This window comes from Oreochromis niloticus, linkage group LG12, assembly GCF_001858045.2.
Source record: "Oreochromis niloticus isolate F11D_XX linkage group LG12, O_niloticus_UMD_NMBU, whole genome shotgun sequence".
In the NCBI taxonomy this organism is placed as follows: Eukaryota; Metazoa; Chordata; class Actinopteri; order Cichliformes; family Cichlidae; genus Oreochromis; species Oreochromis niloticus.
Window position 1 is genome coordinate 5,641,022 of NC_031977.2, and position 26,795 is coordinate 5,667,816.

A 26,795-nucleotide genomic window follows, 5' to 3' on the forward strand; every position below is an offset into this window, starting at 1 on the left:
AAAACCTAATAGTTGTATATTACTACTTATTTAGCTTATGAGCTTTTATTAAGTTAGATAAACCTTGAATACTAAACTTTTTAGCCACTTTACGCTTGGGGGACAAGTTAAACTGAGAGCATTTATATCTCCCATTATGTTAATATATAAGTGTGTTAATATGTGAACAATTGTGGTTCTTGAGTTTTTTCCATCTCATCTGATGCTTCTCTGTACTCACCAGCAAGCTGCTAAGTGTTTCTCTCTGCTCTCTGGTCCTTGGCAGATATTGCAAACTGGGTTTTTCCAGCGTTTTTGTTGAAAACAGCTGCCTGCTGTGGCCAAAACTGACACTATGAGAACCGAGAGAGCGAACCAAAATATTTCGTTGGGGCTCGACCAGCTGAACAATGAGCTGAAATCCACTGTAAACCTCCATAAAGCTGCTGATTTAAGCAATAATTCTCAGCAGGTTTCTCACTACAAGCAGTCTGTTATGTAATGTTACTTTGCTTCATGGTGATATGTTATCATGATTAAAAACATTAGCTGTGGAAACTTTAAATTAAGTTCACCGCCAAATAAATTACCCTCTGTAACATTTTCACTCACTCAAGGTTATTTTAGTAAATTAAAGCTAAACTAAAAGTTAAAACTGCATGTCTAAAGAAAATCAGTTAAATAAAATAAAATAAAAACACAAAATAGACATTTAAAAATAAAACCATGTGAAATGTTTGAGTAACCTTGGAAAACTAACTAAAATAAAATTTAAAATATCTAATGGAAATATCCTTTGGTTTAGTTTTAGATTTATTTAGAGCTTGCCCTTTTAGTCAGCTGTTTATAAAATTATGTTTATTTTGTTTATTACAGTACAGGTACTGATGTTGCTAAGAACTGTCTCTGACATATGCTCTATGTACAATAATAACTGATAAAACTAAAACTAACACTGAAAACAATAAAAACTAAACCAAAATAAACATTTTCCAACAAGAAAAATTAATCTGAAAGAAGAAAATCCTCTCTGTCAACCAAATAAAAACAAAGAGTCAAAATGAATAAATGGATGGAACAATGGATTAGAAAATACAAAACTATAATAACTCTGGTCAGTATCATTCATTTTATTGACTTAAGCAATCAAATGAAAAAACTTTATGTACTTCAATTACATGTCTTTATTGTACAGATTAATACATTTTTATGTATTGTATGTAAAATTACATTTTTTCATCATTTCTGTATTATCATTACAAGCTGCCAAGGAGTCAATTTAAAGGCCGTGTGAGTTGATTTTTTTTCCTACGCAAGCCCACAAGCACTCCTTTTTCCACCGTCACAGGTGATTTCTCACCTGAGAGCTCCACACCTTAGAGTGACTGATACTGACATTTCCTGTAAGCACTGTAAGCACATGCGAGAAGCGCCTGTAGCTAAGATGTCGTCATGAAAAACAACCCAGGGAACTGGTTTGAGCCGGTAGAGGGACTATCAGAGGAGGGAGATTAGCAGCCAGAGTGATCTGTGTGTCTGCAGCTAAGCCTACATACACTGCATACCATAAACCACAGACATAAAAAACACTAAAAATGATTTGAAATTTGGATGTTAATGGAGTAGGTGATTGTCGTAATAAAGGGCTCATTTATGGTTAACTTGAAGATAAAGAATCAGAGGGTGAGGAGTCAAACCCTCAACTCATCTAAACCCTCTAATGCCTCTTAGACAGGCTCTTATCTAGAAGCCTCTCATGATTAAATAGACTCCAGTGTAAAATACACTGTGTGGAGAAAGCTGCTCACCTCCCTACCCTCCCATCCTAGCCTGAGCCAAACTGGTTTACACCGGTCTGGTAAAGAGCTGTGAGGGAAACCTAGTGAAGGTTACCCACATCCTCTCATGAGTAACTCTATCCTCTTTGAATGCCCTCTGCTCTGTCAGAGTGAAGAACATTAGAGGTAGAAATGTGCTGATAGTGAGTTTTTGTTGTTTTGTTTGCTCACTAAGAAATAAACCCCATCCTAGATTACATGACTCAACTCTACACATACAAGCTGTTACACTACTCTGTGATCTATCCACCTGCACTTAACGTCAAAGACAAAGGTCATTTACATCATTATTTACCCATTTCTATGGTAACTTGAATTGCGTTTGACATGAGGGGTTTCCCTGTGTGTGACTAACGCTGAGCACATAGGTCAAGCTCTCAGTGTGATGTCATTATTTAAAAAAAAAAAAAACTTCAAGTATTTCATGTAGACTCCAGACTATTTTTGTAAGACTTAAAATGTCCCATGTATACTCTAACGTAATATAACAGTGTTAAGCCCGCAAATCTAATGTGCCACAAATGTTGACCTGATGTGCCCTGATTGTAAAGTGGTTACCAAAGACCATGTGTGACACGTGTAAGAAAGATGAACAAGGATTCAGGTATAGTATGCAACAAAATAATTTATTTTATAAAATTACAAACAAAAGGAACTTTTCATAAATGCAGTTCAGTGTGCTGAGACATGTTGGTGACAATAACACATTGGCCACTAATGACTTGTAGTCGTACAACAAAGTAAAGCTGAGGGACAAGGCATGTGTTCAGGATAGGCATTCATACAGGCAGGTTCCAGGGCACCATGAAGTCTCATACTGCAGCTGTGCGCCATCATCAGCACAGCGATTTGCATCAGTACAGTCACGCACCCACAAGAGTGCATTAGTGAATTCAAGTCTGCACGAAGACTTAAATGTATTCCCTTCATATTCCCACTTAGTTCATGTCGCTCCAGCCCGCTCCGGGCAGGACTCCGCGCTGTCCCCTCAGTCCATGAGGCGACAGCCGCCGCACGCCGCCGGCTGAGCTTTCTTTTTTCCTTCGGCACCTGACGCTCGTCTCCAGGCGACAGGTGAGCCACACCTGCGGCAGCAGCGCAGACACACTGGGAGTGTTCTCAACATTCGGCTCACACACGAGCCGACACACAGAGAGACAAAGGCGGTGAAACTGCTAAAACACAGTCAGCGCAGCTTGAACATCTGCCGCACCATCCCAGCAATCTGCAGGAACTTGTCCTTCTTTCGCTGCTTCAGAGCCATCAGGGCCCGGGCCGTCTCCTCCGGATCCTGTGTGTAGGAGAAGATGCTCCTCACTCTCTCCTCCGCCTTCATGTCGCCCGTTTTCTGGAAAAGCCTCATCAGCGCATCCTGGTTGACGTTCTCGAAAATGTTGGCCACGGCTTTCTTGCGGTGCGCCGTGTCGAACTTGTTGCCGTGGACGGATGGGCTGACCCGGCGGCATTCGGAGGATACGTAGGACGACATCTTAGTTCTTTGTGTCTGTAGAGTGTAGTGTCTCTGCTCCAGCTGTGGCCCTCCAACTCGGTAAGGGAGAGTTGTTCGGTGCGCACTGTTTCTGTGGAGCGGCTCAGGCTTGAACGTTAGGCTGAGTGAGTGCCGTAGAGCACGCGCGGTAGGGTATTTATAGAAGCAGTGTGGGGTGTGAGTTTGCCGGGACGCACTCCCAGTCGGTGACATCAGCAGTTGTGAAGCAGACAGACGCACCGCCTCTCCGAGCCCAGCGTATTAGAGAGTCCCTAAGCACTCTACACACACACACACACCCACACACAGGGAGTAGCTTGATGAAACCATTGTGCGCTTTATCTGTAAGGCCTGTTGATTACAGTAACTTAACTGCTTAACAGAAATGGTCTGTTACGAAAATTGAATTCTGTGTGCCACCATAACTGACAAGGGCCTCCTTACAGAAATCAAAAGATTCTGGAGAATTCATTCACTCTGTGCAGTACTGCTAGTGCAGGTGATGTGGATGGATCTGTTCTCTGTGTCTCCGTAATACTGCCAAAGGTTGTTTACAAAATGAATTCATGTCATAAAAGCAGCCTGAATGAGGGATGCTTGCCTCTTCATCAAGAGTCTAATTAGTTTATTTTAGTGGACACAAACTCTGCTCATTACATTTTTAAAACATCAGAATCTCCATTGTTAGCGGGAATGGTAGGAATGTGGGTATGAGTGAATATGTTGTTGTCTGATTGCAATGTTTTAGATTCTTTCCTTTGCTTGAGGGCAAACATAAATAGCAATGGGGAAGTAATTCTGGACTAATGAGTGGCTGCTAATTATGACGTTAGCGTACTTGAGAAAATTCTGAATGACTCCTTCCTTAAATTTGGATCAGTATAATTGAGAAAGGTCTCCAGTTGGCTCATTTTTTATTAGTTACTTTGATAGAGACAGACAGAAGAGAAGAAATACAAATAAGTCACCAATCAACAAAAGAAAACACAAATATACATAATAGCACTAATGTGGGACAGAAATACAACAATGACAATCTGTTTTAGTGCATGAGTCATTTGTTTCTGTAAACCTGCTGGCCCAGCTGGCCGATAGGTAAAAGTGGGCAAAACAGGAATGGATTAATTAGAACTGTTTGCTTTCTAACACAGAGAGAATGTGTTGACTGCGTGGGTGTTCGTTTCCTCGTGCTGTGTTTAGTGCTGTGATGTGACTGTAGTCTGGCTGAAATAAGTCTCTGTTAGATTTAAACTGTTTGCAAACCCCCCCCCCACACACACTTTTTTAAGTGCTATTTTTAAAAGCAAACTTTACTCCAATTAACTAAAAGTAGGTTTTCACTTGTTCCAAAAACTGCAACAGCAGATTTAATCTTCCTTTTCCAGTTGTTAGCAGTGTGCTTACATTTTGGACTTGACATGAGAGCGTTGTTGAGCTGTGTTTACGCCTGGAGGTGACTGGAGGCCAAAGCAGCCCGGCTGAGTTGCGCTGATAAGGCTGCGAGGCGTTCCCCTACTTGAAACTCTCGTTATAAACACACAGCAAGTGTCATAGCAGCCGGCGTTTTTATGCTGAAAAACTGGCATTTGCCTTAAAATGTCCCCTCAACATGGCGCCTTATATGGAAAAACACATTCGGGCACGAGTGACTCAGGAAGTATGTGTTTTCTTGCGGAATAAAGCTTATGCATGGTATGGCCGGCATGTGGCACTGACATTGTTTGCTGATTTTGAACAATAAGCCAGAAATGCTTGTCTGGAGCTGGCACAGAGACAGAGAATAGCTGCACTCACCCTGGAAAAACATGGAACTGGAAATGACATATTTATGGCCCCAAAGCTGTCCCAGAGGCGCGACAGATAACGAATGCACAATAAGGTTTCAGCAGTTAGACGGAAACTGGAGCCTTGTGCTGCTGACCCTGCTCTCCTGTCCACCCCGAGCATTTACGTTTTATCATAACAAAAGATTCACTAAATTTAACCAAGTATAAGGCATTTTTTTTCTTCTTTGTTTTTTCAGATGCTGTCTACGGAGAGCTGTTCTCAGGAGACAGCAATTTCACTCCCTTGTATTTTGCTCATTTAAGATTTAGCTTGAGGTGCATAATTAGACTCTGAAACATCCCTCAAACAGACTGGAGGTCACAGACAGGGCACTTCATTGCACGTTAAGACTTGCAGTCGCTCTGAAGTTCAAGTCCTTGCAATTATGTAACAGAGTTAGCGATCAGTCTTATCTATTGGACCACTTTTACTGTGTTTCACCCTTATCTTTGTTTATGGTTGTTTTATAATATCGTTATTATAATATGATAATTCTATCTCTGGAAGAGCTTCCAGATTTATTGGACTGTCATATTTTGGCATGAGCTGTCTGGCGTTACCAAAGAATGTTTACATAAACTTCAGTTTTGAAATGCTCCAGACTCATGTAGTATTTTATAACCACAGTTTGGGATGCAAAAGGAAGGTTACATAATGCAGCAGGTAGCCTTGCATTAATTGCTTTATAGTCTATGCTACTTATGCAGATGATTATTGAGTCTATCTAAACAAGACTGCTACTTAAATAGCACTGTTCTACACATCTGAGAACTCAAAGCACTTTGTACAAGTATCATTCACCCAGTCACATACACTTTCCTACAGTTATCTATGGCTAGGCACTTTCTAACATGCAAATACACACACACACACACACACACACACACACACACACACAAATATCTTCTCCAGTGGATGTACTGGGGCATCTTCAGGTTCAGTGTCTTACCCAAGGATACTTTAGACTGAAGGAGTCGATCCAGTGACCTTCCCAACCTTGTAATTATTGCACAACAGCTTACTAGTGTGAGACACAAAATTGTTTGTGTATTTATTACACAAGCAGGTCTCAAAAATATATTTTTTGCTTTTTCCCAAACACAGTAAAAAAATATGAACAGAATTTGCAGAAAATCTGCAAATGAAAATATAATAATGCATGCAATAGGTGCTTTACCTACAGGTATACTATTTAAAGAATTAAAAATGCAAAAACAGAGAAAGCTAAGCCATGATAATTACAGCTTAGATCCTAATGGTTTTTTGACTGTCTTCTATAATTCTGCATTTAAAAGACCTGTGCAAGTCTACTCCGTAACAAACAGCTCTGCATCACATGTGACTTGCTAACAGCACTCTCCTACTATCAGATGTCAAAACTGTGCATTAAAAAAAGTCAAACATGCCCATTTAAAATTGTACTGAAGTTATAAACTGTTGGTTGGTGCCAGTTTGGGTTCCCAAGTGAGTATGAGTACCGGCATCAGATAAGTAGTATAATAGTACAACTGTTCTAAGTTTTTTTAATTGTTTAAATCACCAGTATCAGTTTCAAACAATATCTGACCATTTAAAATGTTTACATTTATGTTTTCATGATCTCTTTCTTGTTGTTTCCATCTCATCTTCTTCATCTGCCTCCTCCAGCACTACTCTCACCTTTTCATCTCCAGCTCATCCTCTTCCTAATCACCTTAAGCCTCACGCGGGAACTGAAGTTAGACTTCTAACATAAGAAAACATACATGAACATACTTAATTTAATCTCAATATTGTCGCAATTAGTTATGGTCAGCAGATCCGATATGCGACCCTCCTGTCTCTGGACAGCTAACAAGAGATGCTTAAACAACAACATAAAAGTTACAAGCTAACGTCGTGAACTCTTGCGTCCTAAACTTTTAAACTACCTTTCCTCTAATCAACACTTTGATTACATTCTTACTTCACATGAAAGTTTATTTGCCTAGTGTGAGTCTGTCCACTTTTGATCCACTTCAAAAAATAGTTTCAGTAACAGCATAGCAGCGAAAAGGAGTTAATGGGAGTGCTTACGGAAAAATACAGATATCTTCAACAATTCACCTCAGTATCACTATCATTAATCTGTCATTCCTGTCATTATTCAGAAATGAGCTACGTTGACTCGTTGACAAAGTAAGGGATAATGCACAGAGATGTGTCAATATCAAAATGGAGTATAAATCAGGTAAATATCTGAGCAGTGAGCACTGACCATGGTCCACTTGATCCAGTGATTTCAGACAGAGTCTAGCAACCGGGGCATGTTAACCATCTTGACAAAAAATACTGATAAGCATTATAAGCAACTTTTGTAGGTCTTCATATCCCTTCCAATGTAATTTGAGGAGTTGCTGATAACATAATGATATGTGATGTCGGGTTAGCATGGCATGTTGGTTAGCATCAGTTAACATCCATCTTCAGCCCTCCCTTGCCAATTTTTTTCAATAAGATGCTTGTCATGAATGTATTTGACTTCCTCTGAGAGAGCGTGTACACTTGTTTATATTATAGTTGTCTCATCTACATAATGTTTAGTAGGTTCACAGTTACCTGATTGTGTGCAATCTATGGACAATCTATGGATGCATGTTTGCTAGCATTAGTTGATAGCTTAGCATGCATACTCAAAAAAGAAAAGTGATGGTGACGATGTAACGCTAAACTCAAGACTTCAGGGTCATCCATAAACCAGTAAACGATGTCATAATAATTCCATTCATCATTTATGTACAGTCTCTGACATATACATTAGTCAGGTCATTCACCCTTGGTTTGGCTCAGGAGTCTCTGCTGTGTGTTTCAGGGAAAGTGCATCTTCAGTTATTGTTGTTGTGAGTGCCAGAATTGCTTTGAGGAATTAGAAAATTTCTATAAAAAGCTGCAGATCTGACAGGGAATAGAACACTGAAAAGAATAGGGGGTAATTCCAAGGATAGGACTTCCTGCTGGGAACAAAAAGACTAATGGAGTGCTTGTTTACATTTCAAACATGATTCTTTTATCTTCCATCTGCTTTATTCTTTTTTGTCAGGTTCATGTCAGTTTGGACTTCATGTCTCACTTATAACCTCCTACTTATTTTCATTCTTTTCATTTTTCTATCTTCTAAACAAGAACTTGCAATAGTGTTTACTCAAATGATAGACATTGTTTCCCTCATTTTTCTGCATGGTACGTTTAATCTAAGCTAAACTAATCTGACATACCCAAAGCTGCTGGCTGTTTACCACATGACAGATCAAAATTCTTCGAGTAAATAAATGTATTTTCCTGAAGATTACTTATTCCTTTGAAGGAAGCATATTTTGCTTAAATACCTTATTGTTTTTCCCTTCTTCGTTTACATAAAGTGACCGCAGATTATATAGATGTTAGCATCACAACGTGCTGAGAACAATTATAATTTCATCAACATCATGTGTAATTCTTAAAAAAAAATCCATGATTAGGAAATCGTTGAACAGTGATGCTTGTTGAAACAGTAGGTGACGTAAGAAGTTGAGATGTCAACATGTGTACACACTAAATCCTGGATAAGTCAAAGATACTAAATGATCCCAGGTTACGGGGCATTTGCTTTTCTCTAATATGGGCATGCAGTGTTTTGTAAATGCATCAATTCTTGTTTGCTGTTCTTGCTGCGTAATCCGGCCTAAATGTACCAAATATCTCAGACGACTTGAACCTTAAACATGTAAAGTATACGGCTACAGTTTCATCAGAAGACTGCCCAGAGTGTTTGACCAATAACTTCACAATCGACCAAATGTATTTAGAAAAAACGAAGATGTGAATTCTACTCCTCTGCTAAAAATAAACCCATCTATTTGTAGCAATGAAAACAAGCAAGCAGGTTTTAGAAGTCAGTGCTGGTAAATGAGTCAAGCCATCTTAGTGTATATAGCTCAGTAACAAGCGCTGGTAATAATGGCAAATAATGAATCCCCAAGCTCCAGCTTTGTGGTTACAATACGAGAACACAGGCCTGTGTTTATATCTGACTGTAGGACCTTACTGGAATCTCCTCCTGGCAGCAAACACACAGCCTGTCTGTTTGGCAAGCAGCTGCTTATGTAAGATGTGACAGGAAGGGAAGGACATTGGGGGGGTAGAGTGGGAGTCTCTGGGGGGACTAGTATGTGTGTGTGTGTGTCTGTGCATGTGTGTGTGTGTGTGTATGTGTGTGTGTGTGTGTGCACTAAGGGAACAGTAAACATATCCCCCTTAAGTGCGCTTTCAAAGGCAACTTGTGAAAGATCTAGATGAGTGGTGCAGAGGCGTGAAGCCGGCACACATTACTCAGACGTAACTGGCACCTCAGTTGTCATGATGGTAACACATAAACGGTGATATTATAAGAGAATTTGCCGCTATTGCAAGTGCTGTATGCAAGCAGGGGGTCCAGCTGAGGATTTAAAAAACAAGCCAATTCTGGTAATTGTTAAGCCGAAAATAAAAACACTCAAAGTGCTCAGTAATGTCCGGGAGAGTGTCTCAATTATAAAACAGATGTAGTGACTCAACCACCTTCCATTGGTTTTATGTCGTGCTCATTTAAAACATACAAAGCGCATCACATGAGCACCATCTTGACCAAATGCTCAGAATAAAGTCTTCACGGGAACTGCCAGCTTTTCTTTTAATCATCACCTTTTGTTTCACAGCTTGCTGGGCTGAGCAGCACTGGAGCCACAGCAGACTGGGCGGTAACAGTAGATGTGGATTAGATGACTGAGCACTGAGGCCACATGGACACCTAGGCAATGCAAGGCACCATTACACCGAACCAGTTCAATCCGGCTGCAGCTCAGTTCAGGGCTGGTGGCACCACAGGAGCCCAGGACGAAAAGTCCTCTTCATCTATCCACATGATGCTCCCCCAGTCAGCAGCATGAACTGGGCCTGCAATTCAGGGCATCACTGGATACGGTGGATGGTACTGAGGTCACTCATCCATAAGCTGGTTTGTTTTCTAATGTCATTAGTGCACACATTAGTGCATATAATATATAATATTATATTATATATATAATAATATATATAAGTCAAACTCAACTCTTACACTTACACTTGCACTTAGGATATTGGAAAGTTTTAGCACAACCATTATTTTACTTTTGTTAATGTTAGATATCATAAGGCTGCAGATCTCCCAAGCCCTTATAGCATAAAACTTAATCGCTTAAAGAATCTTTTGACATAGTAACATACATCAGCTAGTGGACCAAACACATCAGAATATGTAAGTTTTTACTACCGCCAAGCCCAACACTATAAGTACAAATTCTAATTTGCTATCCCTTTTCTTTGTGTTGAATCCTAAAACCCTTTGCCCAGGCTTTAAGGCATTTATGGACACATATTCCTGTTGTTCCAGTTTTATGAAAATTTAAGTACAGCTTCTGTTCTTTTTATAATTCTACCCATACATACAAAACAAATGATAACAGTATAGCTTAATGAATAAAGGAATGAGAACAGACTAATATGAGCACAGTTCAAAGCTCAAGAGTCAGTACAAAGAGAAAAACAGCCATAAAACACATGCCCTGCATACACTGTTTCAGTTTCTGTTTATCATGAGCAAAGGCTGCAAAACAGGGCAGCACGGTCACGCACCCTTTACTTCTGAGTGAGGATGCGCTGCTGCAGACAGCTTTGCAGGGGCTCACATGGCTCACTGTCTCCATGGCAAAGCCTTAAGGACAATAAGAGTCAGCGAGTGGAGGTGGAGAGACGGGGAGGAAACCGATAGGGTTAGACTGGGTTTCCATAACACTGCACCAGTAAACACGGGGTGACTCAGTTAGATGAATTATAATGTCCTGTTGCACTGGAGGCCGTCTGCTTCTTAAGAGGTGATGAATAAACCATCCCACAATACAGTTTCCGCTTTACGCCTCGATGTTTAGAGAGCTGAATTAAAAAAACAAAACAAAAACGGACTCACAAACTGACCCTTGAATACAAAAAAGAGATGGCCAGTTCTTTGTTAATAATGATGATGTTGTTAGTCAGAGGATGTAGATTGATATATTCCACCTCCTGCGTAATCTGGCCTAAATGTACCAAATATCTCAGACGATTTGAACGTTAAACACGTAAAGTAAATGGGGACAGTTTCGGGGATAGCTGCAGAGTGTTTCTTTGATTTTTGTGTTGTTTGCTATTCGTTCGGTTAATATTTTCTCCATAAGAACTTCAATCTCTTCCTCCCAATATTTGCCAAGTGCTTATTTTATACATCATTTGATTACCAGGATTCTTTCTCTGATATGGTAGGGCCTTTTCCTCACCTTAAAGTGCCTTGAGATAACTATTGCTGTAAAGTGGTGCTATAAATCAGATAATATGTTGTTGCATAACTTCGCCAACACTCCAAAACCTGCTTGTTGCATAAACCTGGCAACTCAATAAAGGTCCATAACAAGCTGAAGGAGCCTGGGTGAGTTGCATCCTCTGCTGAGTCAGCTGGTAAAGGTTGCAGTGTATGTAGGTGTTTATCTGCTTTGCCTTGGATATTGTTTCGATATGCAATCACATATTGTAAATTAAATGATCAATAGAACTAATCATTTAATATCTCCTTGGAGTGAATCCCACCCTGCTTCACCTAGTTGTACAACAAACTGTGCTTCAGTGTGTTGACTCATACGCTGGGTGTTCCCCCAGTACAACCACAGTCTTGTGCCATAGCCGTCTGCTTCTCCACCTCAGATGTGATAAAAGTGTGCTGACCCCATGGCGTGCATGACAAAGAAGTGTATGAGCTGATGTCGCTTGGTCCGGCACCAGGTAAAGGAAATGGCTGGAATCTGTCGGCAGCAGGTCCATTGTTAATCTTAGCAGGAAGGCAAGGTCATATCAGAGACACAAGAGGGTGGAGCACGCAAGTCAAGTCTGCACTGATGAACAAGTCATCTATTGCAAGATAATAAATCAAGATAAATCAAGTGCAGAACACTTTCAGTGGAGCCTCCAATCATAGCCTGTAAGAGTGAAGCCAGTGCGGACGTTCCTTTTTACTGGCCAACTGAGGCTGCAGAAAGACATCCTGGCCTATGGAAGTCTATAGAAAAATGACTGTTAAACTTTGGTGACTTTGGTAATTAAATTCATGATGGGACTGTCTTCTTAGTCACTTTTTTCAGGTCATACTGAATAGATCATTTAATGCAGTTTGTACATTTTGGTCAAAGTACTCATGCTCACTGGCCAACAACTTGTCAAACACAAGTTACTGATACATCAGCTCCAACTCCTGCCAGTGAACCTGTTGCTGCTGCTGGCTTATTTCTACGACGCCAGGAAGCAAAAATGTTATGTCTACATTAATGTATTATAAACTCTCTTGGTTTCTTCTGTTCTATTCATTTGTTTCATTTTGAAAAGTAGGTCAAAGGTCAAAGAAGTTTCAAGTGACATCAAAGTAGTCGTACTTACAGCCCCGCACATCCCTTTTTTGTAAAGCAGACACATGGAAAACAGAGATGACTCTTTCATTTTTGAAAGCCAAAGAGTGGTGGTCAGACACTTTCAATCTCTGTTTAGACAGAAAGGAAAACGTCACTTATGGGAAATAATGCACCTCTATTTACAGTCACTGGACAATTATTAGACCACAGTAATGCCGACTGAGAGCTTCCACAGACTACTCCTGCCAGTTTCTGTCTGCAGAATAAATATAACAGCTTCAAGGTGTTGACAGTACTATGTACAAGTATTGAGCCACCCATTGTTTCCTTATGATTTAATAGGAAAATGGTTAGTGCCTGGTGTGACTACTTTTATTCTTCAACACAGACTGAACTCTCTTCAGCAGCTTTCTTGTAATTTCTTAAAGTAGTCTTCAGAAATAGTTCTCCGGGCCTTCGAAGGACATTTTGGTTGCTCTTTCTTTCATTCTCTGTCAACGTTTGGACTTCAATAATGTTGAGGTCCAAATCAGTCCATGACTTAGACTTACTAGTTGAGCAACCTTTATGCCACTTTCTACTTATTCACTCAGTAACACACACAATCATATGGTACTTTTATCTATACTTAACCTCAGTAGTTTGTCCAAGGACATACAAATCAGAGGAGCTGTGGCTCAATCCACTGACCTGATAGTGACAGTTGACAGACTTCCACTGTGTGTTTTTCTACCCAGGTAGGCTTTTATTCTATTGGCAGTGTCTACCAGATCAGTGTCATGCTGATAATTAAATGCTTTGCCAATCAACTGTTTGCCGAGTGTTTTCACGTGGAGGTTCTCGACACCTCTGGCCGACAAACCATGACTGACTTTTACAGATGGTTGTAGATATTTGCTGTTGAACCTGATACCCATTTGAACACCCTATTTCAAATTTAGATTTGTCACTCCACCAGACCTGTTGCTACTGAATTTCACTCCAGTTCTTGTGTAACTTGGCATGCTTCAGCCCTTTCTCCCCGTTTCCGTTCCTGAAGAATGGCATCTTAACTGCCGCTCTCTTACTGTTTAGACAGAAGGGAAAACGTCAGTTATAGGAAACAAGTAGATTTTCAGTCCACTTCTTGTGTAATGTGGTGTATCTCAGCCCTTTCTCCTTATTTCCTTTCATTAAGAATAGCTTCTTGATAGCCCTACTCCTACTCTTTAGACAGAAGGGAAAACGTCACTTGGGGAAATAATGCACCTCCATTTACATCAGACCACATAAGGCTTCAATGAACAATAGGTAGACCAAGTGAGGGATCAAATCTATCTCTCAGATCTCGTTTCAGGACTTTCCTGCATTTCCCCCCCTATTTCTTAAGGACATGACTTACAGGTACTGTCTATTTGCTGTGGATAGTGTTATGCTCTGCCACTTCTGTCTCCCACTTTTCAATTTTCCTCAGATTTTTAAAGAAACACTGCACATCGTTGTGTAATGTGGTGACAAGATTTTAGCTGACAACACTCTTCTTGTTGCAAAAATATAATTCTATGCCTCTCATATTATGTTTTTCATAGACTCAACTAAAGAAAAGAAAACAGAAAAAAAAAAAATTTTTATTCATTGTTTTTTCCCAGCAGACCACTAGTAACAAAGTGCCTAAAGGTACAATTTAAACTTGGGTCAACTGAGATGGGCTCTCTTTTATGTGTCAACACACCAGTAGTTTGTTCCTTGAGTAAGGTGTCTTCTTTATGCTTGAGTAAATCAATCTAGCATCACAGATAATGGTCAGGTACAATGACTGGTCTGAAAATGAGTGCATATACAGCTTTGAAAGACCTCCAGCAAACCTCTAAAGATGAGAAGAATTTCTGGCTGCTTGGAAGTGAAACAGAAAGAAATAACAAGTAGCTCAAGACTTATTCACAGTGCCGTATGTACAAGTGTTTAGTGTGAACCTTTTCAATAAGTCTGTGAATTAAAAGAAAGAGGAAATGACCTCAAATAGACGCAATAGGAGGAAGTCTATCAGCCGAGCCTCGCAGCAATTCTATGAGCTCAGGGAGGTTTAAAAGTGCTTAGCATGGTAGTTTGGATATGGAACTGAGAGCAAGTGTCTGCTTTAGGCTGGTTCAAAGCAGTCTAGTAAGAAAACTCTGTCTTTTGGATGCATTTGCAAGTATATTTACTATATAGCCAAGATAGATTGCAGAGAAAGCTGGCATAGGAGCAAATATCAGCTGGGAAAACAAGAAGCCCATCTCCTCTAAGATGGGCTCTCTTGACCTCACGTGAAACGCATCATAACATATAACATATGTGACAACGAGGACAAAAATCGTGAGGGAGTAAGAGATAAAGAGAAATTAGGTCAACAGTTACTCTCCACAGGGGATCCACTGTTTATGCAAACTGAAGTACTGACAAGCACTGAGTCATAAGTTTCAGAACGTAGCATTAAACTAAAAGGCTGCTGTTTCTAAGTCCTTGTTTATGCTGTATGCTGGACAGCAGGGCAGGCATCATCATCCCCCCTGCTCCACTTTGGACCACGGCACGTGGCCCACATGAAAAACAAGCCATGTGTGGAGCCAATGCAGCCTCTTCTTCAACCTGCCAGCATCGTGTCTCCAGCCAGGCTCCTGAGAAAAATACAAATTAAACGTCACATGTACATGACAGACGTATTATTCTACAGCTTTTAAGGAATGAATGCAAAACAAGCAAGAGATGGCTCGAGGATATTACATAAACATACAGCCTTACAGACATTCCAGAGGTTAATCCTAAGGGGGGGATTGGTTACATGGAATGTATGATTTGCAGCAGGGCATGAGAGAACAAGAACAAATAGGAAAGATGGATCAGTCAGCATGCAGTGTTTGTTCTGTTGTATAAATGATGCTCTTAAGAGAATTCCTGCCTAATATTCCACACTCGATCACAACCGGAGAAGAGTGTTGACTTGCAAAGTAGCTTCTTTCCACTTTCTGTGTTTATACCAGTAGCTCTTCCCGGCAGTTCAAACTGAATGTGGATAACAAGCAGTTTCTCAAACTAAATGTAATCAACTTAAGGAAATCCAGCACACCAATTAGGGGAAGTGATTTAGTAAATAAGATATAGACCTGTGGAAAATGTGTATTTGCATTTACACTTTTAAATGGAATTTATACAAAGCTATGCTGTGGTCAGTAAAATTGTCCACCTATAAAATATATTGCCTTCTAAGAGCCATACAGCCTCGCAAACCATCACTGGTAGTTAAAGTTAGATACTTCTCAGGTCACAACATGCAAACATATCCCACCAAAGAACATACAAGAGAAGAGTGTGACAGATTTGACCCCAGCCCAGTGTTTGAACTCCAGAGAAGCTTGCATTAAAAAATCCTCAATGGATTAGTAATTATATTCTGCTAATACAATACAGTTAACACAATCTCCCCAGTTCTTAATAGTTTATGTATGCTTTGTTTATCATATCTTACAAGAGTAAGAGACAGTCCGGTGACATGCATGTTATTCTAAATTGAACATAAGTGCAACTGTCAGCCTGAGTGCTTGTCTGCATGGTTGTGTGTTGGCCCTGTGATTGACTGGAGACTTTTTCTGGGTGTTTCACTCCATGACAGCTGGTATAGGCTCCAGGTCCCCCCTTCAGCAGTGAATTGGTTTAGAAAATATATGTAAGTATTGGCAGACGGATGAATGGATGTAGTACCAGGAAAATGAAGATTTTTATTTATTCTTATGTATGCCACTCTTCAATTTCATTTTATTCATTTAGCACCAAATCACAGCAATAGTCACCTCAAGGTGCTTTATATTGTAAAGACCCTACAGAGAAAACATTCAGAGGACCCCCTATGAGCAAGCTCTTGGAAGCAGTGGCAAGTAAAAACTCCCTTTTAACAGGACGAAACCTCTAGCAGAGCCATCGGCTGTGACTGGTTAGGAGTGAGGGGAGGGAGACAGGGCAAATGGTATACTGTGGATAAGTGCCACACTCTGTAGAGAAAATATATTCAGTCATATCCCATAAACTCATGCATTACATAGTCTGTTTACATTGTGGGCCCCCTTTTCCCCATTTGTTGAGACATGGTGCTCCATATACCACTCTAATCTCAAATGAAGACTATGAAGTTGCAAGACAGTCTCTGAAATGTTGCCTTTTTCAAGGTATCAGCAAAAAGAAGGCATCTGGATGCCTGAAGGCTAACCACTGTCAAATCTCAAAATGGATGTGACCTTTTTCCACTCTCACTGATGTGTTATGGATCTTGGTTTGCGGGTAAATTGGAAAACTCTTGAGCCAGATTCATTTCAAGGTCAGACCAGTGGTGAAGCAGTGACTGTAATGTCCCTGGAGTCCAGTAGTAGCACAGTTGTCATGCTTTCTGTGTTTGCAGTCAATAAAGTTCCATTTTTCCACACATAGGTCATGCAAGCCAGCTGTTGGATGTCCAACAGCAGAAGCACTGACCCCTGAATGCCACCAGTTGGTAGGCAGAACAGATAATATGTTCCAGTTAGGGGCATTAAAACTGAAATTGTGAAGTGGTTGGTTTGGAGATCACATAAGCTGCCTGTAATCACAAGCTGTTATAGTGTGATTTCTCCCATTTCAATATATGAACATTTTCAAACAATATTGCAATGACCAGTTTCAAAATGATTCTTTAACATCACGGTAAAATGTCATGTTAATGTTAATGATAATATACTAGAGCCTCCTAGAGGCAGTTCAGGTTTACTGCAGCTTCACTTCATAAACAGCTGGTTGTTTAAAAAGTGAAGCTGCTGCTCTCTGCTGGTGATGTTGGATATTTCAACTTTCAGTTTGAGGAGGAGGGATGACACCAACCCTGAGTCTGTCAGGTCATCCGAGGTCACACATATTAGTCTGTATAAAACTGTAATCAAAATGTTGAATAAACCAAACACTGATATGTTAACATCTATCAACTAAGGGACTCAGATCTGTTATCCTTGCTTGCTTAATGTCGAGATTAATCCAAAGTGTTTGCATTTATAATTGTTGTACATCACAAGGTTTAAAGAACAAACAAGTAAATATTTAACAAGCTCACAGGTTATGAGTAATTTTGAGTTTTACAAAAAATTGCTGATTTGTAAAGGGCACCTTCTGTGAATTTTAAAGGGGTACAGTACTGATGTGAAAACTTGAAAACCTTTAGTAATGTAAATGATGAGGATTTAAGACATCTCTAAGTATATTTACACTGTTATTGAGGTTTTACTCATATATTTGTGCTAAGGTAATTTTTGTTGTTCTTATCTGTTTGAAACTTAAGTTCAGTATTGAAGTCAACAGCGTGTTGGAAGACTCATACATACATTTATGAACCTTACTGGCTATTCAAATTAAGTCTATTGCAACTTTCACTTACACATAGTCCAGAAGAAATCTGGTTCAAGTTTAATAGCTGCACAGTCACACTGCTATCATCCCAACATGTCTGACATAAGCACAGAGACCTGCCATAAAGATGCTGAACAATCCGCTCAAGCTGAAGCTACTGGCACTGAATCTGCAGCAAAACTAGAGGGGCTTCAAAGAAGTGAGAGGGTGCGTACCCTAACAGAAAGGGGAAGAGAATACCAAGATGAGAGACTGAAGCACATTCAACGCAAACACAAAATCATCTATGAGAAGTGGAGGTGTCATGCACGAATAGCCAAGGAGTTATTAAGTGGTGATGCTTCTGAGAATGGGTTAACTGAGCTTATTGAGAACATAAAAAGCACCTGTTCTGATGTAAGGGTAGTTTATGAGGAGCTCCGTCAAGTGCAAACCCCTGAACCAGACCTGCGGCGCAGGGTTGATACATGCATGTCATTCTCAGAATTTATTATTCAAAGAGCAGAGAGACAGCTTAAAGTCATGAAGCAGATAAAGATGAAGAATCTTTAAAAAAAAAAGCTGTGTTTGAGTCTATTAGTCCTTACACTGATTACTCTGTACCGTCTGCGTGAGGGCAACAGTTCATACAGGGAGTGGCCAGGATGTGAGGTATCTTTTATGATGTTTTGGGCTTTTTTAAGACAGCGGGTGTTGTATAGATCTTCCAGTGTGGGGAGAGGGCAGCCAGTGATCTTTTGGGTGGTGTTAATGATGCCTTGGAGTGCTTTCCTCTGAGGCACTGTGCAGCTAGGGTACCAGATGCATATGCAATAGGTTAGAACACTCTCAATGGTGGCTCTGTAGAAGGACACCAGCAGTCTCTGTGTGATGTTATTCCTCCTGAGAATTCTCAGGAAGTACAGTCTCTGTTGGGCCTTTTTCAGCAGCTCGGAGGTGTTTGCACTCCAGGAAGGGTTCTCATCTATGTTGACTCCCAGGAAGCGGAAGCTTGCCACCCTTTCTACACAGTCCCCATTAATGAATAGTGGTTGGATCTCTGCCTTTTTCCTTCTGAAGTCTATTATGAGTTCTTTGGTCTTTGAAGTGTTGAGGAGGAGGTTATTGGCCTTACACCATGACAACAGCTGCTCCACCTCATCTCTGTAAGCAGACTCGTCACCCCTGGAAATGAGCCCCACCACGGTGGTGTCGTCTGCAAATTTCACAAAGTTGTTGCTCTGGTGGAGAGGAGTGCAGTCGTGTGTGTGAGTAGAGCAGTGGACTGAGCACACAGCCCTGGGGTGAGCCAGTGCTGAGACTCAGGGCTGAGGATGTGTGATGGCCAACTCTGACTCTCTGTCTACAGCCCGAGAGGAAGCTGTTGATCCACATGCAGGTGCTGTATAGAAGCCCCAGGTCTTGTAGCTTGACCACCAGTTTGTGTGGAAGGATGGTGTTAAAAGCTGAGCAGTAATTCACGAAGAGGATCCGCACATAGCTCCCATGCTCTTGCAGGTGTGTTACGGCAGCATGGAGTGCTGTGGCTACGGCGTCTTCCGTGGACCGGCTTGCTCTGTAGGAAAACTGGTGTGGATCCAGGCTGCAGGGCAGGGCTGCTGTGATGTGTCTGCAGACCAGCTTCTCAAAGCATTTCATTACCACTGGGGTGAGTGCCACTGTTCTGTAGTCATTCAGGCTGGTCATGTGGGGCTTCTTAAGCAAGAGGACTATGGTGGAGGACTTCAGGCAGAGTGGGACAGTCGCCTGTGCGAGGGATTTGTTGAAGATCCTGGTGAAGATCCCAGCCAGCTGTTCTGCACAATCCCTCAATATTCGACCTGGCACATCATCAGGACCTGCTGCCTTCCTCGAGTTAACGGCCTGCAGAGTGCGCCTCACCCCGTGTGGTGAGGCGCACTCACCACACGAGGTGAGGGTGGTGCTGCTGTGGGCGGCGTGTTGCTGCTGTGGCTCCAATACCTCCAGTACCATGGCCTGGATGCCCTGCCACACCTGCCGGCTGTTGTTACTCTCCAGATGGTCCTCAATCCTCCTCCTATAGTCCCCCTTCGCCTCTCTGATGCATCTCTTCAGGTTGGATCGGGTTGCGGTGTAGTGGTCCCTGTTGCCAGACCTGAACGTGATGTTCCTCTCCTTCAGCAGCTGCTTGACCTCCCGAGTCATCCAGGGCTTTTGGTTGGGATAAGCCTGGATACATTTGACTGCTGTAACAGTGGCTATGCAGTGTTTTATATAGCAGAGAACACTGTCTGTGAGGTTTCCAGGTCCTGATGTTCAAAGATATCCCAGTTAGTCCTGTCAAAACATGCAGGTATTAGAAACAGTGAGAAGTGGTCAGACTGACCCAGATGCGGCAGAGGTCTGGCCCTGTAGCCCATTTTGATGTTGGAATAAACTTTGTCCAGAATCTTGTCACCCCTAGTGGCACACTTGACGTGCTGGTGGAATTTGGGGATTGCTATTTTTAAGTCTGCGAGATTGAAGTCCCCTGCTACGATATGTTCAGCGTCAGGGTAAATGCTTTGTTTATTATATGTTTGTGTGCAGAAGTGTCATCGCCGAGTTACCATTAGCATCTGGTTGTATGTAAACAGCTGTTATTATGACAACGGGGAACTCCCTAGGTAGGTAGATGGGCCTGCATTTGACAGTCAGATATTCAATGCCTGGTGAACGGTGACGGTCTGTTATTGCTGTGTTGGTACACCAGCTGTTGTTCACATACATACAGAGCCCCCCTCCTTTGCGCTTACCGGAGTCCACTGTTCGGTCATGTTGCTGTGTGGTGTAGCCTGCTAGCTCAATAGCAGAGTCCGGAATGGATTGATGTAGCCAGGATTCCGTGATAAGAAGGATGCATGAGTCTTTGATGACCACTGTCTCGTCAATCAGGATGTAGTTCTACCCACTCTAGCAGCCATTCTGTCAAAAGAATACCGGCTGTAGCTGAAGCTGCTGCCACTCAGGAGGTCTTGGCAGTGTTGGAGGAGCAAGAAAGGGAAGAAACAGAACTTCAAATGTTAAACTTCAAAGAGGCTGAGAACCTAACCAGACAGCAAGCAATCCAAGATAAACGTAGAATACTTGCACGCCTAGAAGAAGTAAAGAAGCTGAATGCTGCTAGAGCTCGAGTGAGGGTCTATGATGAAGCTGAAGAAAACATAGAAGCAACTGATTTGTTGTATGGTAGTCAAGTACCGCCAGAGCTTAGAGTCACTAACTCCATAGTACCTCCAGTCACAACCCATTCACTCAGTGCATCAAGTCCCCCATTCATTCCTCAATCCCTAGCAGTCACAAGTCAAGCTCCTTGTCCACAATAGCTACCTCAGTCTCCTCCAGCTTCAGTGTTGAGGCCTAAAGAGCAGAATAGCTTAGATCTAGTCAATGTAATAGTAGAAGCTATGAGTGCAAATCGGCTCCCAACACCAGAGACTACACTGTTTACAGGAGATCTCTTGAAGTTCAAAGACTGGCATCTGTCCTTTGAAACGTTAATAGAAAGGAAGAACATTCCAAAGAATGAAAAACTATATTACCTAAGAAAGTACTTAGGTGGCTCAGCGAAGAAAGCCGTGGAAGGATTTCTTCTACTGGGCACAGAAGCAGCATATGACTCAGCCTGGAAACTTTGATGATCACCATCGCCATCACCACTGGCGATGGTGAAGCTAAGGAGGAGAGAAAGCCCAAGCAATAAACACCCGTTTCAAAGAACCAACCTGTGTCTGTATTGTCGTGAAGAGAGCTACAGTCACCAAATCAAAACTGACCAAAGTCCCAACCAGAAGTCTTTCATTATCCATTGATTACCCTGTTGTCACACCCTCCTCTCAGGTTAAGAGTCTTGGTGTCATCCTCGATAGCAATCTTTCCTTCACAGCACATATAAATAATATCACTCGGTCTTCCTATTTTCATCTCCGTGATATTAACTGCCTTCATCCCTCACTCACTCCAAACAGTAACGCCATACTTGTCAATGCTCTTGTCACATCTCGTTTAGATTACTGTAATTCTCTTCTCTATGGTCTAAATCCCTATAAATCCCTCCATAAATTGCAGTTAGTTCAAAATACAGCTACTTGTATTATTTCCAGAACTAGATCCACTGAACATATAACACCTGTTTTTAAACAGCTCCATTGGCTTCCAGTTCACCTCTGTGTCAATTTCAAGATCCTGCTTCTTACTTTCAAAGCACTTCATAACGTTGCTCCTCCATATTTATCTGATCTTCTCCATACACACTCACCCCCTCGTACACATCGCTCTTCCTCAGCTTCCCTTCTGTCTGTTCTACCTGCTCGCCTGACTACAATGGGACTCAGAGCCTTTATTTGTTCTTCCCCAAGACTTTGTAATGCACTTCCACCAGATCTCCAGACAGATTTTGCCATGTTTTATTATATTGTATCGTGGCTATTGTTCTTGTGCTATTGTAAGGTGACCTTGATGGTCTTAAAGGCGCCTATAAATAAAATGTATTATTGTTATTATTATTAGTAGTAGTTGTAGTAGTATTATTATGGAAGGGGTAAAACTATTCCTGAAATGCCAGAAAATCCATGTTAGGACTCTCACATTGAAGAAACAATTAGATTTATAGCAACAGGGTCATGATGTTGTGTCACTTAACCTCGCTTATTACCAATATGAAAGCAAGAAAGTCCCTGTGCTCTGTTAGCCAAACCCCCAGAAGTGTGGCATGAATAGAAAGTCCACGATGTCCGCTTCACAGTACAGTAGGACTCATATAGACTGACTTAGAGATCTCAGACTCTAAAATTAACCGGGAGGATGTCTTTAGCAAAGAAACTTCACAAGCAGTGTTGTTGCATCTGTGACAGGTTTTTACATACCACCATCTACTAGTTTTTTTAGATAATGATCACAGTCTGAGGTTGATATCAAGCACCAAACCTCAAGACCACATCTACGCCCGTCACTGCTACTGTCTTTGTGAGCAAGTTGACATTATTAGCTCAAGATGCCCACATTCCTACCAATATTTTGGCTTAACCTTTAGAATATCGTCATGTTGTTCATCTTTACATATCATTATAGAACAGTTACGGTGACAGGAGATTAATTTAGCCTGGTTGTTTTAGTGGGCGTGTGAGAAAGCCAACCAGACAAGGGCTTTTTGTGTCCTGCCTGCCATTTACGGACTTACTTAACTGTTTATTTTAAGAAATAACAGTATCATCAAGGTACTCCTGCTTCCTCCCACAGTCCAAAGACATGCAGTTAGTGGGGATAGGTTATTTGATCAATCTAAATTGCCCGTAGGTGTGAATGTGACTGCGAATGGTTGTCTGTAATAAGCTGTTATGCTGAGTTAAGATTTAGATGTCATAGGGTTTTTTTTAAAAACACAAAAAACTTTATTCTAGGAAATGGAAATTCCTTTCTGAAAAACAAGCCATGACTCTTTTTCCAGTACCTCCCCATGTCTCACGATCCTGGGTCTTTTGACCCAGCGTTTTCAGTTTTAGTTTATTTTGATGTTTATGGTTTATGTTTAAATGGCCTGCTCTCCTGATATTTAGACTGTGGTATTGATATTTTAACCTTTGCCTTGCATTAGGTTATATAAGTTCATTTGCTTATTAGTTTCCTCTTGTGTTTTCAACCCCTGCTAAGTCTCCCTTGCCCTTCATGTGTTTCATGTCTGTGTGTCTTATGTTGTCAAGTTCATTATGTTTCCTGTTTTATTTTTAAGAGGTCCTGCATTCCTAGGTGAAATGTGTTTAGTTTACTCTTTCCCTGTGAGTTCATTATGTTTATGTGGGTTGTGCTGTTTGATCTTTATAGTTATTATTACCCTAGGTTTGTTTATGGTTATTGTGGTTATAGTTCTTAGATTTTGTTATATGGCTTCCTGTGTTCCATGTTGTGCTTACGTGGTGTCTTTCTGTCCCATGTTTCAGGTCCCTATGTTCTGTCTCCCCAGTCTGTTAAATTTACATGTCTAGAGTTCAGTCAGTGTGTTTCCTGTTTTACTTTGGAGGTCTGTGTCTCATGTCAGAGTTTCTAGTTTTGCTTCCCTTGTCTCCTCCAGCCTAATTACTCTCAGCTGTGCTCTCCTTCTGTGTCTCATTTCCTTCGTTATCCCTCAGTGTATTTAAGCCCTGTGTTTCGCTTTGTCAGTTTACATCATAGCTATGTGATTATCCCTGTGTTTTCATGTATGATTTATTATTAGTGATGGGTAGATGAGGCATCGTGAAGCGTTTCGGCACATTCCCCAAACTGTATCGATACTGTGTCGACACAGTGTTGCTGTTTTGCTCCATACTGACACCTGCTGGACCTTAAATATCATTGCAGGCAACTTACTTGAGACTCACAACAGACACTGAATCAATGACCTAGTCATACTTGTATACACTGTAAGGTACTTTCCATGGAATCATTTTATATCTTTCACACTGCAAATATTGTAGACATCTTTAAAATATATTGTGAATGACATTAAGTGAAAATTAAAATGAAAGTATTGTGAATGTAATATTACCCATTTAAATGTTATTGACTCAGAGTTTATTGTAAATTTCTATTCAGAAAAATAAGTTTATCCAATGTTTTTGCATTCAGTCTATTGCGTTTTTTTGACACCATTTCCCCAGCTTTGGAAAACACACGCTCACAGGGCACAGATGAAGCTGGGGTACACAAAAACTGTAAAGCCAGGTGGAAAAGGTTCAGATAAGATGTCTTCCTATTCCCCCAGTACGTTAAAGGATCCTCTGATCTTGGAATGTTTCTCTTCAACACTCTCCACAATACTAAGGGGTTGACAGTCCTTTATAATAAAATTCAGGACTGCCTGGTCCAGAACAGTCTTCCTAGATGCTTGATTTCAAAATAATAAAACACATATTAATAAAAAAAAAAAATGATGATAAAGCTGTTCAGTGTCAATATGGGCCAACCTGTGTTCATTCTCGGTGTGTTTGTCTCCTCATTTTCATGTTTGGCTCTGTAATGCCTGAACACTGAGGAGGTGCTTTTGTTTGTGTAAGAAAGCTCAGCAGAACAGATGCAACATTTAACCTGCATAAAATGAAATAAATAATTTACACTGCAAGTCACATTGCTGTTTGTCCTGTTCTGATAGATTACACTGAAACAAAGACAGGCAAACTATTCCCTTATGTGCAGTTAAAAGATCACAATGATCCCACACAGCAGAAACATTTCTTTTTCTTTCGGGCTCCATTTCGTTATGGAGAGATGTGTATTTTTTTTTTTTTTATCTTTGCGAGAGTAACTTTGTGTTTTTTTGGTGGCGACTCATTCCGTTGACAGATGCGGATGCGGTACCTTTTAAATACAGTTTGGCGCGTTGGCAATGAGCGATACAGCAGCTGTATCGATCACGTGACTTTTTCTTAAAGCGACGCACGCACCGATACATGTTTCGCTCTGTGAGCTTGATACATGCGTCGGTGCGTCAGTGTTGCTGGACCCATCACTATTTATTATTAGTTTTCCCAGTTTAGTTTTATTTCCCTTCCATACCTGCAATAAAGCAGTGTTTTTGAGTTCACGTTTGTCTCGGTGAGTTTTGTGTTTGGGTCCTTTTCCTGCCTGCACACAGCCGTTTTGTGACACCATCTTTCTCAAGTTGTTTTTCAGTTAAACCCATGGATGGAATTGTGTCTCAGTACTCTTTGTATCACTGAAATCAATCTCGGACACCTATGATCATTAGTTTGCCAGGTGAGCCCAATTAAAGGAAAAACTACTAAAGAAGGATGTTCCACATTATTAAGCAGACCACCATTTTCAAGCAATATAGGAAGGAAAAATGATCTCTCTGCTGCTGAAAAGCGTGAAATTGTTGGACACATAATTAAAACCTTAGATATTTCTTGAAAACTTAAGCGTGATCACCAGAATGTTCAGAGATTTGTGGCTGAGTCAGAGCACACATGGGTTCGTGCAGATAAAGGCACAATGATGAAGGTTTCTGCCAGACAAATACATCAGATAAAGAGAGCAGCTGCTAAAAGGCCGTTACAAAGCAGCAAACACATATTTGAAGCTGCTGGTTCCTCTGGAGCCCTGCGAACATCAAGGTGTAGGATCCTCCAGAGACTTGCAGTTGTGCATAAACCTTCTATTCGGCCACCCTTAACCAATGCTCACAAGGAGAAACGGCTGCAGTGGGCCCAGAACTACATGAAGACTAATTTTCAAACAGTCTTGTTCACTGATGAGTGCAGTGCAACCCTGGATGGTCCAGATGGATGCAGTGGTGGATGGTTGGTGGACGGCCACCATGTCCCAACAAGGCTGCGTTGTCAGCAAGGAGGTGGTGGAGTCGTGTTTGAGCCAGATTCACAGGGAGAGAGCTAGTTGACAGAAAATGACCTCTGCAAAGTATGTGGAGTTTCTGACTGACCACTTTCTTCCATGGTAGAAAGAGAAGAACTTTGCCATCTGCAACACAACCATCTTCATGCAAGACAATGCACCATCTCATGCTACAAGGAATACCTCTGCATCATTGGCTGCTGTCGGCATAAAAGGAGAGGAACTCATGGTGTGGTCCCCATTCTTCCCTGACCTCAATCCTACTGAGAACCTTTGGAGCATCCTCAAGCAAAAAAATATGAGGGTGGGAGGCAGTTCACATCCAAACAGCAGCTCTGGGAGGCTATTCTGACATCCTGCAAAGACATTCAAGTAGAAACTTTCCAGAAACTAACAAGTTCCATGGATGCAAGAATTGTAAAACTGCTATCAAATAAGGGGTCCTATGTTAATATGTAACTTGACCTGTTAAGATGTCTTTGATTGAAATAGCTTTTGATTTCAATGAAA

The 26,795-nt window shown here is 41.1% G+C and overlaps 1 protein-coding gene across 1 annotated transcript; it reads right to left on the minus strand.

The window, feature by feature from the left end:
* Positions 1-2,424: 2,424 nt before the first annotated feature.
* On the minus strand, positions 2,425-3,448 carry tcima (transcriptional and immune response regulator a). The gene has a single exon (XM_005472922.4). It carries the CDS (start codon positions 3,304-3,306, stop codon positions 3,004-3,006), a length of 303 nt encoding a protein of 100 aa, XP_005472979.2. The 5' UTR covers positions 3,307-3,448; the 3' UTR covers positions 2,425-3,003.
* Positions 3,449-26,795: the final 23,347 nt, after the last annotated feature.

What these genes read in the sequence shown, in the direction of transcription:
- tcima (XM_005472922.4), bottom strand. Translation starts at nt 3,306, where the DNA reads ATGTCGTCCTACGTATCCTCCGAATGCCGCCGGGTCAGCCCATCCGTC.